This window comes from Pseudophryne corroboree, chromosome 2 (genome assembly GCF_028390025.1).
Source record: "Pseudophryne corroboree isolate aPseCor3 chromosome 2, aPseCor3.hap2, whole genome shotgun sequence".
Lineage (NCBI taxonomy): Eukaryota > Metazoa > Chordata > Amphibia > Anura > Myobatrachidae > Pseudophryne > Pseudophryne corroboree.
The window spans coordinates 544,893,469-544,906,019 of record NC_086445.1 but is presented as its reverse complement, the minus strand read 5'-3'; the positions used below and the strand labels follow the sequence as shown (position 1 = coordinate 544,906,019).

At 48.6% G+C, this 12,551-nt stretch overlaps 1 protein-coding gene across 2 annotated transcripts in view; it reads right to left on the bottom strand.

Moving 5' to 3' along the window:
- MYOM3 (myomesin 3) overlaps window positions 1-12,551 on the bottom strand; it is a 357,638-nt gene that overhangs the window by 44,240 nt on the left and 300,847 nt on the right. For both annotated transcript variants that reach the window (XM_063954304.1, XM_063954305.1), the window contains one exon: window positions 168-206. In XM_063954304.1, the coding sequence (XP_063810374.1) occupies window positions 168-206 (39 nt within the window). The remainder of the gene's footprint in view (window positions 1-167; window positions 207-12,551) is intronic.

The following is a 12,551-nucleotide window of genomic DNA, read 5'->3' as shown; positions in this document are numbered from 1 at the left end:
GAGTGGGCAGAATGCGGGAGGGTGCCCACTCTTCCGGGGGCTGCGGGGGACTACCCGAAAACCGGGTGTCTTCCGCAGAATCCGGGAGAGTAGGTAAGTATGCCTTAATGTCCTTTTGCAATCTGTGTTTACAGGGCTGTAACCAGTCCAAAGCATGAAACACTTACCACTTATTCTACAAATTTCATTCATTATATCTTGAAAACCTGAAATAAACAACAAACCCAAAACCATATAACCATGTCTGCCTACAAGACATAGAAGAATACATTACTGAATTTTTGTTTTTAACCAAACATAATATTGCTTTCATTCAACATGCTTATGAGTATAATATTGTATATCAAGAGAGCACATTTTATAGCTTTAATGTCCATATGTTTTCCCCATATTGTATACAAGTGACAGATCTGATGTGTCTAATAACTGAAGCACTACCTCTAATGTAATTCTCACCTCAAGAGCAGCACAGTTGGTGTAATGGTTAGCATTGCTGCCTAACAGCACAGAGGTCTTGGGTACAATTACCACCATGGTCCTGTGTTTAAATATTCTCCCTGTGCTGGTGTGGGTTTTCCTCCGGGTACTCTGGTTTTCTTCCACTCTCTAGTGAGTAAGTGTGTGTACATAAGGTAGGGAATATAGGACCTAGGGGGTCATTCCGAGTTGTTCGCTCGGTATTTTTTTCTCGCAACGGAGCGATTAGTCGCTAATGCGCATGCGCAATGTCCGCAGTGCGACTGCGCCAAGTAAATTTGCTATGCAGTTAGGTATTTTACTCACGGCATTACGAGGTTTTTTCTTCGTTCTGGTGATCGTAATGTGATTGACAGGAAGTGGGTGTTTCTGGGCGGAAACTGTCCGTTTTATGGGTGTGTGCGAAAAAACGCTACCGTTTCTGGGAAAAACGCGGGAGTGGCTGGAGAAACGGAGGAGTGTCTGGGCGAACGCTGGGTATGTTTGTGACGTCAAACCAGGAACGAAACTGACTGAACTGATCGCAGATGCCGAGTAAGTCTGGAGCTACTCAGAAACTGCTAAGAAGTGTCTATTCGCAATTATGCTAATCTTTCGTTCGCAATTTTGATAAGCTAAGATTCACTCCCAGTAGGCGGCGGCTTAGCGTGTGCAAAGCTGCTAAAAGCAGCTTGCGAGCGAACAACTCGGAATGACCCCCCTAATTCAGACCTGAACGTAGTAGCAAATTTGTTAGCAGATGGGCAAAACCATGTGCACTGCAGGGGGGGCAGATATAACATGTGCAGAGAGAGTTAGATTTGGGCGTGGTGTGTTCCAACTGAAATCTAAATTGCAGTGTAAAAATAAAGCAGCCAGTATTTACCCTGCACAGAAACAATATAAACCACCCAAATGTAACTCTCTCTGCACGTTATATCTGCCCCCTCTGCAGTGCACATGGTTTTGCCCATCTGCTAACAAATTTGCTGCTACGTTCAGGTCTGAATTAGTCAGGGCTGTCAACAGAAATATTGGGGCCCGGTATAGTGATATTTCTGGTGCCCTCTCAGTCGCTGTGTGTGAGAGGATCCAGTCACTCTGAGGCTGTACCCACATCGACTACTGCCCTATTTGGACAAAACGGCTCACATGCATTTTGTGCACTAAGTGGCATATTCTTGGGGCCCAGTACAGGTGTCCCCTTTGACCCCCCATACCCCCCTCTCACCGGCCCTGGAATTAGGCCCATAGACTGTAAGCTCCACTAGTGCAGGAGCTGTTGTGAATGACCAAATATTCTCAGAAAAGTGTGCTATATAATTAACAGTTAATAAATAACTAAAGTCCTGAGATTGGTCTCTGGGGTATAAGACAACTACAATAATGGAAAATGAAAGATACATGTGGGACCTGCTGGAATGTACTGTAGTAGAGTTGCTGTATGTATGGTAGTTGAGGGAAGAGGTATAGGGGGTAATTCCAAGTTGAACGCAGCAGGAATTCTGTTAGCAATTGGGCAAAACCATGTGCACTGCAGGGGAGGCAGATATAACATGTGCAGAGAGAGTTAGATTTGGGTGTGGTGTGTTCAATCTGCAATCTAATTTGCAGTGTAAAAATATAGCAGCCAGTATTTACCCAGCACAGAAATAAAATAACCCACCCAAATCTAACTCTCTCTGCAAATGTTATATCTGCCACACCTGCAGTGCACATGGGCCCTCATTCCGAGTTGATCGCTCGCAAGGCGATTTTAGCAGAGTTACACACGCTAAGCCGCCGCCTACTGGGAGTGAATCTTAGCTTCTTAAAATTGCGACCGATGTATTCGCAATATTGCGAGTACAAACTACTTAGCAGTTTCAGAGTAGCTTCAGACTTACTCGGCATCTGCGATCAGTTCAGTGCTTGTCGTTCCTGGTTTGACGTCACAAACACACCCAGCGTTCGCCCAGACACTCCTCCGTTTCTCCAGCCACTCCCGCGTTTTTCCCAGAAACGGTAGCGTTTTTTCGCACACACCCATAAAACGGCCAGTTTCCGCCCAGAAACACCCACTTCCTGTCAATCACATTACGATCACCAGAACGAAGAAAAAACCTCGTAATGCCGTGAGTAAAATACCTAACTGCATAGCAAATTTACTTGGCGCAGTCGCACTGCGGACATTGCGCATGCGCATTAGCGACTAATCGCTCCGTTGCGAGAAAAAAATACCGAGCGATCGCCAGAACGATGAAAAAGCCGTGAGTAAAATTCCTAACTGCATAGCAAATTTACTTGGCGCAGTCGCAGTGCGAACATTGCGCATGCGCATTAAGCGGAAAATCGCTGCGATGCGAAGATTTTTACCGAGCGAACAACTCGGAATGAGGGCCATGGTTTTGCCCAACTGCTAAAAAATTTCCTGCTGCGATCATCTTGGAATTACCCCCATATAACATAATGAAGAAATAGCAATGAGGAATTTCTGTCATATATAACAAATGGAGATTGCGATTGTTACAATACTGTAGTTATTGGGATGCAGTATAATAATGAATGGACAATTTGTTCAATGTGACGATCTTAAATTCTGATGTAAATAGTTTGTGACCTATGCACTTATATGCTGATATATTGATGAAAGGTACTGGAAAAAAGCAGGTAAGGGATAAAACAGAGAAATTGTGTAAAAATAAGATTTTACTCACCGGTAAATCTATTTCTCGTAGTCCGTAGTGGATGCTGGGGACTCCGTAAGGACCATGGGGAATAGACGCACTCCGCAGAAGACTGGGCACTCTAAGAAAGATTTAGTACTACTGGTGTGCACTGGCTCCTCCCTCTATGCCCCTCCTCCAGACCTCAGTTAAGGAAACTGTGCCCGGAAGAGCTGACATTACAAAGAAAGGATTTTAGAATCCAGGGTAAGACTCATACCAGCCACACCAATCACACCGTATAACTTGTGATAACATACCCAGTCAACAGTATGAACAACAACAGAGCATCAGACAAACCTGATGCAGCCATAACATAACCCTTATGTAAGCAATAACTATATACAAGTATTGCAAAAGAAGTCCGCACTTGGGACGGGCGCCCAGCATCCACTACGGACTACGAGAAATAGATTTACCGGTGAGTAAAATCTTATTTTCTCTAACGTCCTAGTGGATGCTGGGGACTTCGTAAGGACCATGGGGATTATACCAAAGCTCCCAAACGGGCGGGAGAGTGCGGATGACTCTGCAGCACCGAATGAGCAAACACAAGGTCCTCCTCAGCCAGGGTATCAAACTTGTAGAACTTTGCAAAAGTGTTTGAACCCGACCAAGTAGCTGCTCGGCAAAGTTGTAATGCCGAGACCCCTCGGGCAGCCGCCCAAGAAGAGCCCACCTTCCTTGTGGAATGGGCTTCTACTGATTTTGGAGGCGGCAAGCCAGCCGCAGAATGAGCCTGCTGAATCGTGTTACAGATCCAGCAAGCAATAGTTTACTTTGAAGCAGGAGCACCCAGCTTGTTGGATGCATACAGGATAAACAGCGAGTCAGGTTTCCTGACTCCAGCCGATCTGGCTACATAAATCTTCAAAGCCCTGACTACATCTAGTAACTTGGAATCCTCCAAGTCACGAGTAGCCGCAGGCACCACAATAGGTTGGTTCACATGAAAAGATGACACCACCTTTGGCAGAAATTGCGGACGAGTCCGTAATTCTGCCCTGTCCATATGGAAAACCAGATAGGGGCTTTTACATGACAAAGACGCCAATTTTTGACCACTTTCCACGTGAGATATTTTAACTCCACGGTCTTAAGCGGCTCAAACCAGTGAGATTTCAGGAAACTCAACACCACGTTAAGATCCCAAGGTGCCACTGGTGGCACAAAAAAGGGGCTGAATATGCAGCACTCCCTTTACAAACGTCTGAACTTCAGGTAGAGAAGCTAGTTTTTGTATGAAGAAAATGGATCGGGCCGAAATCTGGACCTTAATGGACCCCAATTCTAGGCCCAAAGTCACTCCCGACTGTAGGAAGTGAAGGAAACGGCCCAGCTGGACTTCCTCTGTAGAGGCATTCCTGGCCTCACACCCAGCAACATATTTTCGCCGTATACGGTGATAATGTTTAGCCGTCACGTCCTTCCTAGCCCTTATCAGCGTAGGAATAACCTCATCCGGAATCCCTCTTTTCTACTAGGATCCGGCGTCCAACCGCCATGCCGTCAAACGCAGCTGCGGTAAGTCTTGGAACATACAAGGTCCCTGCTGCAACAGATCCTGCCCTAGAGGCAGAGGCCATGGGTCCTCTGTGAGCCTTTCTTGCAGCTCTGGATACCAAGTCCTTCTTGGCCAATCCGGAACAATGAGTATTGTTCTCACTCCTCTTTTCCTTATGATTCTCAGCACCTTGGGTCAGAGAGGAAAAGGAGGAAACACATAAACCGACTGGAACATCCACGGTGTCACCAGTGCGTCTACAGCTATCGCCTGAGAGTCTCTTGACCTGGCGCAATACCTCTGTAGCTTTTTGTTGAGGCGGGATGCCATCATGTCCACCTGTGGCAGTTCCCACCGACCTACAAGCTGCGCGAAGACTTCTTGATGAAGTCCCCACTCTCCCGGGTGGAGGTCGTGCCTGCTAAGGAAGTCTGCTTCCCAGTTGTCCACTCCCGGAATAAACACTGCTGACAGTGCGCTTACGTGATTCTCCGTCCAGCGAAGAATTCTGGTGGCTTCTACCATCGCCACCCTGCTCCTTGTGCCGCCTAGGCGGTTTACAAAATATCACTGCGGTGATATTTTCTGACTGAATCAGAACCGGTTAGTCGCGAAGCAGGGTCTCCGCTTGACTTAGGGCGTTGTATATGGCCCTTAGTTCCAGGGTATTGATGTGAAGGCAAGTTTCCTGCCTTGACCACAGCCCTTGGAAATTTCTTCCCTGTGTGACTGCCCCCCACCCTCGGAGGCTTGCATCCGTGGTCACCAGGACCCAGTCCTGAATGCCGAATCTGCGACCTTCGAGAAGGTGAGCACTCTGCAGCCACCACAGGAGAGACACCCTGGCTCTGGGGGATAGGGTGATTAACCGATGCATCTGAAGATGTGATCCGGACCACTTGTCCAGTAAGTCCCATTGGAAGGTCCTCGTATGGAACCTGCCGAAGGGAATGGCCTCGTATGATGCCACCCTCCTTCCCAGGACCCGAGTGCAGTGATGCACTGACACCTGTTTTGGTTTTAATAGAGTCCTGACCAGTGTCACGAGCTCCTGAGTTCCCTCTATCGGGAGATAAACCCTTTTCTGGTCTGTGTCTAGGATCATACCTAGGAGAGGCAGATGAGCTGTAAGAACCAACTGCGACTTTGGAATATATAGAATCCAGCCGTGTTGCCGTTACACTTCCAGAGAAAGTGATACGCTGTTCAGCAACTGCTCTCTTGATCTCGCTTTTATGAGGAGATCGTCCAAGTACATGATAATAGTGACACCTTGCTTCCGCAGGAGCACCATCATTTCCGCCATTACCCTGGTGAATATTCTCAAGGCTGTGGAGAGACCAAACGGCAACGTCTGAAATTGGTAATGACAATCCCGTACCGCAATTCTGAGGTACGCCTGATGAGGTGGATAAATGGGGACATGAAGGTATGCATCCCTTATGTCCCGAGTCACCATAAAATCTCCCCCTTTCAGGCTTGCAATAACCGCTCTTAGCGATTCCATCTTGAATTTGAACCTTTTCAGGTATATGTTCAGGGATTTTAAATTCAATATGGGTCTGACCGAACCGTCTGGTTTCGGGACTATAACATGGTCGAATAATAACCCCCTTCTTGTTGAAGGAGGGGAACCTTGACCACCACCTGTTGAAGATACAATTTGTGAATTGCAGTTAACACTGTTTCCCTCTCGTGGGGGGAAGCCGGCAGGGCCGTCGGTAAGGGGGCATCTTCTCAAAGTCCAGCTTGTATCCCTGAGACACAATATCTATTGCCCAGGGATCTAACAGGGAGTGAACCCACTTGTGGCTGAACTTACGAAGGCGTGCCCCCACCGGGCCTAGCTCCGCCTGTGGAGCCCCAGCGACATGCGGTGGATCTTTGTAGAGGCCGGGGAGGACTTCTGTTCCTGGGAACTAGCTGTGTTGTGCAGCTTCTTTCCTCTGCCCCCGCCTCTGGCAAGAAAGGACGCACCTCGGACTTTCTTGTTTCTTTATTTGAAAAGCTGCATTTGATAATGTCGTGCTTTCCTAGGCTGTGCAGGAATATAAGGCAAAATATCAGAATTACCAGCTATAGCTGTGGAGACCAGGTCCGAGAACCCTTCTCCACCCAATCCTCAGCCTTCCATATGCCTCTTAAGTTGGCATCATCTGTCCATTGCACATTCTACAGGACACGTCAAGCAGAAATCGACATAGCTTTGACTCTAGGACCCAGTATACTCATGTCTCTTTGGGCATGTTTTATATATATATACCTATCTCTTAAGACAGCATCTTTAATATATATATATCTCTATATATACATATATATATCTATATGCATACTAGGGTCTCAATCTCTGCTGATAAGGTACCTGTCCACGCTGCCACAGCGCTATAAACCCATGCAGACACAATCGCCGGTCTGAGTAGTGTACTAGAATGTGCACGCTATCTGCAGGATCCCTGAGAATAGCTAGTGCTACCTTCTGTGCAAACGTAACACCCTAGGGGAAGATTCCCATCACATCCTGGCCCTAGTGGGGAAAGGATACTGCCTGAGAATTTTTTGTGGGAAGCTGCAGTCTCTTGTCTGGAGATTCCCGCTCTTTTTCCTCATGAGAGGAGGGAAATTTACCTCAGCTTTCTTCCCCTTAACATGTGTACCCTTGTGTCAGGGACAAATGAGTCATCAGTGATATGCAAATCATCTTTTATTACAATAATCATATATTGAATACCTTTTAGCCATTTTGGCTGTAACTTTGCATTATCGTAGTCGACACAGGAGTCAAACTCCGTGTCGATATCAGTGTTTATTATTTTGGATAGTGAGCATTGTGAGACTCTGAAGGTCTCTGTGACATAGGGACAGACATGGGTAGATTTCCTGTCTGTTCTCTAATCTTTTGTGCAATAAATTCACCTCAGCACTTACACATATCCAAACAGGTGTCGGCGTTGTCGACGGAGACACCCTCTCACACACATATTTGCTCTATCTCCTCCTTAGGGGAGCCTTTTACCTCATACATGTCGACACACACGTACCGACACACCACACACACAGGGGATGCTCTATTTGAAGACAGTTCCCCCACAAGGCCCTTTGGAGAGACAGAGAGAGAGTATGCCAGCACACACCCCAGCGCTATATGACCCAGGAATCACACAGTAACTTAGTGTTAACCCAGTAGCTGCTGTATATATTGTTTTTACGCCAAATTTATGTGCCCCACCTCTCTTTTTCACCCTCTCTATCTTGCAGGGGAGAGCCTGGGGAGCTTCCTCTCAGCGGAGCTGTGGAGAGAAAATGGTGCTGGTGAGTGCTGAGGAAGAAGGCCCTGCCCCCTCAGCGGCGGGCTTCTTGTGTAAAATTAATGGCGGGGGCTCATGCATATAACAGTGTCCAACTGTATATATGCTGCTTTTTGCCAGGAGGTAATCAATTGCTGCCCAGGGCGCCCCCCCCTGCGCCCTGCACCCTACAGTGACCGGAGTGTGTGGGTTAGTGTGGGCGCAATGGCGCACAGCTGCAGTGCTGTGCGCTACCTCATATGAAGACAGGAGTCTTCTGCCGCCGATTTTGACGTCTTCTTGCTTCAACCCGCCGGCTTCTGACTTCTGGCTCTGCGAGGGGGACGGCGGCGCGGCTCCGGGAACGGACGACAAGGTCAGGTCCTGTGTTCGATCCCTCTGGAGCTAATGGTGTCCAGTAGCCTAAGAAGCGCAACCTAGCCGCAGTTAGTAGGTTTGCTTCTCTCCCCTCAGTCCCACGTAGCAGAGAGTCTGTTGCCAGCAGAAGCTCTCTGAAAATAAAAAACCTAACTAAAATACTTTCTTATTAGCAAGCTCAGGAGAGCTCACTAAAATGCACCCAGCTCTGTCCGGGCACAGATTCTAACTGAGGTCTGGAGGAGGGGCATAGAGGGAGGAGCCAGTGCACACCAGTAGTACTAAATCTTTCTTAGAGTGCCCAGTCTCCTGCGGAGCCCGTCTATTCCCCATGGTCCTTACGGAGTCCCCAGCATCCACTAGGACGTTAGAGAAAGCTGTTTTAGTACAAAGAGAATTAAAATGTAAAAACTGCTATATACTATGTACTGTATGAAAGCTGAATGCATGTCAGAAAGATTGGTAAAAGTAGCGTTATGGTAGACTTGCAATTGTTAACTCTCTTTCTTTGAGGTCCATAGGGCCCTCAGGTAGACAATGGGGGTGTAGGTGGTGGTTAAGGACCGGGCACCAAACAGTTAAATCTTTAGGCATCCCAGCATGCTCCGGTCCTCCTCCCCTATACCCTGCTCACAGCTCAGGTACTTCAGTTTTGTCAACAAGCCCAAGGCAGGAACAGGATAGGAGAGAAGGAAGAGTTGGTACACACAAGAACACACTCTCACGGAGAAAAAGGGAACTGGTGTCCAGGAAAGTAACCCATAGAAGCCAAGTGCGTCAGGGTGGGTACTCTGTGAACCCTATGGACCTCAAAGAAGGAGAGTTAACAAAGGTAAGTCTACCATAGCTCTCCTTTTCTTCTTCGGGTTCCATAGGGCTCCACAGGGAGACAATGGGGACGTAACCAAAGCAGTTGTTCATGGGAGGCGGCACTTCTGAGCGTATAGGAGAATCCGGCATCCAAATAAAGCATCCTGAGAGGCAAATGTATTCATCAAAGGTAAAGAACCTGAAAAAGGTGTGGACAGAAGACGACATGGCTGCCTTGCACAGTTGTTCAGCAGACGTGCTACGGCGGGCTGCCCATGAAGGACCCAAACAGTGAGTAGAATGAGCAGAGTCTGTAGATGCGAAACCATCTGGCCAGAGTCTGTTTGTCAGCGGGCCAGCCCCTCTTGTGAAATCCGTAGAGGACAAAGAGGGAATCCGATTTCCTTAGGGAACTGGTATGATCAACGTAGATCCAGAGAGCCCGGAGCACGTCCAGGGAGGCCTCCCCTGCAGAGAGCTCCAGAGAGAGGAAGGCCGGTATCACAATGTCTTAATTTAGGTGGAAACTGCACACTACCTTGGGAAGGTAACCTGAGGTAATTTGAGTTCCACTGAGTCCAAGGGTTCAAACGGAGGCTCCTAAAGCGCTTGTAGAACCACTGACAAATCCCACGGTGCCACCAGAGGGACAAAGAGAGGTTGAATACGGAGAACGCACTGAAGAAAGGTGCGGACATCCAGCAGTGGAGCAATTATGCGCTGAAACCATATGGAGAGAGCAGAGACGTGCACTTTCAGGGAGGCCAGACGGAGTCCTAGCTCCAATCTGGGTTGAAGAAAAGCAAGGTTCCGTGAAACTCTAAAAACCAGAGGGTCATAGTGTCATGCAGCGCACCACTGGAAGTAAATATGCCTCACACGGTAATAGATATGGATGGAGGTCAGCTTCCGTGCTCTTAAAATGGTGTGGACCATAGAGTGAGAGAAACCTTTGGACCTTAGGGTGAATGACTGAAGAGCCATGCCATAAAAGATACACGGGCTAGGTCCGGGTGTAGACAGGGACCTTGAGACAACAGGTCTGGTCATAATGGAAGTGCAACGGGAGCATCTATGGAGAGACTGTGGAGATCTGAGAAACAATGGGGGCTGGGCCAGGCCGGAGCTACCAACAGGACGGTGCCTATTCTTGCTTGAACTTCCAAAGAACCCGCAGAAGAAAGAAGACTGGAGGGAAGACATATGGCAGATGGAAGGTCCACCTCACTGTCAGGGTGTCCACGAAACCTGCTTCGGGATCTCTTTTCCTGGACCCGCACACAGGAACCTTGTGGTTGTGTCGTGAGGCCATGAGGTCCTCGTCTGGCTGGCCCCATTTGTCCACTAGAAGCTGGAAGACCTCTGCATGCAGAACCTACTCACCGGCGTGCACCTCATGACGGCTGAGGAAGTCTGCCTGCCAGTTAAGGATCCCTGGGATGAACACAGCCGAGATGACTGCGAGATGGCATTTGGCCCGTCGGAGAATGTGAACCACTTCCTGTATTGCCAACCATCTGTGAGTACCTCCCTAATAGTTGAGGTAGGCCACTGCAGTGGCGTTGTCAGACTGGATCTGGACCAGTCTGCCCCGGAGCAGGTCCCATGCTAGAGTGAGGGCTCTGTAGACAGCTCTTAGCTCCAGGACATTGACTGGTAAGCAACTTTCTGCGGGAGTCCAACGGCCCTAAAAGGAGTGTTGTCCTGTCACTGCACCCCATCCGTGGAGACTGGCATCCATGGTAAGAAGTACCCAATCCGGAATCCAGAAGGGTTGCCCCTTATCCAAGTGCGCTGTCTGGTGCCACCAGGTTAGATACACTCAAACCTCCAGAGAGAGGACCATTGTCTGGGACCTCATCAGAAGTGGTTGTTCGTTCCATCCAAACAGGATCAGGTGTTGCAGGGAGGGAACTGGGTGTACTCCACCATGTTGAAGGTGGAGACCATGTATCACATGACTTGCATGGCCAAGTGGATGGAGACTTGGCGACTGTGCAGCAACTTACATACCTGTTGCTGTAGTGCTGAAATTTTGTCTGCAGGTAGGAAAAGCCTCTGGACCTGATACTCCAAGAGAGCTCCCAGATGTAGCATACATAGTGAAGGCGTGGGGGATGACTTTTTCCAGATGATGAAACTGCCATGTTGCTGCAGGAAGGCAATAGTAAGCTGGTGATGGCGGTGCAGGACCACCAGGGAATGCGCGAGGATCAGCAAGTCATCCAGGTAGGAGAGTATTCTGACTTCCTTATGCAGCTGTGCCACCATAACAGCCATAATCTTGGAAAAGGACCTGGGAGCAGTAGAAAGCCTAAAGGACAGTGCCCGAAATTTGACAATGCTGATGAGAGGGTAATATAGGGACATGCAGATAAGCATCCTGAATTTCCAGGGACACCATAAAGCCCCCAGGCACCATAGCTATGACAATAGAGCGAAGGGTTTCTATACATAACCTAGGTACCCTAACAAATCTGTTGAAAATTTGAGATTGAGTATACAGTAGGTCGATTAGACACATTGGGTTTCTGAACCAGGAACAGGGTACAGTAGAAACCGGTCCCGTGTTGTGAACGAAGGGCTGGCACTATTACTCCTGATTGCAGGAGGGACTGAATGACCATCTAGAGGGCCAGAGGCTTGCTTGGTTTCCGATGGAAGGCCTGTGCAAAAGAATTGTTGAGGGGGTCTTTCCCGGAATTACACAGCGTACTCATGAAAGACTACTTCTTGCACCCAGACGTCTGTGGTGGTCTGACGCCAGGAGTGTGTGAACTGAAGAAGTCGGCCTCCCACCCTGGAATCCCCCAGGAGGAGATCCGCCCCGTCAGGCTGAGGGCTTGATATCAGCCTTGGTATTTGGACGTCTTGCAGCCTAGGCCTGCAAAGGTGTATGTCCGAGACCGTGGAGTAGAGGCTGAGGGCAAGAAAGCCGTCTTGGTGGCTGCTAGTGTAGCCACGATTTTGTCCAACTCTGCTTCAAACAGGATATCCCCAGTGTAAGGCAGCAATTCCAAGGCCTTCTTGGAATCTGTGCCCATTTTTCACGAACGGAGCCAGAGGATGCGGCGGATGCCCTGGAAGCCAGGAGACCAGCATCCAGAATCGCTTCCCCTGGGTAAAAGGCAGTCTCCCTGATATGAGAGAGGTGAGACAGATGTTCCTGGGAAATATCCAAGGGAAGGCTTTCCTCCAGAGCCTCTACCCAGCTTTCAATGGCCTTGGCCACCCAGGCAGTCTCCATCTAGGTTTAGTAATAGCACCAGTAAGGGAATAGACAGATTTGAGACAAGCTTCAATCCTTCTATCCTTGGTCTCTTTTAGGGAAGAAGTTCTAGGAGCAGGTAAAGTAGAGGTTTTAACCAGACGGGCTACATGAGAATCAACCACTTGGGGAACCTCCCACTTAGT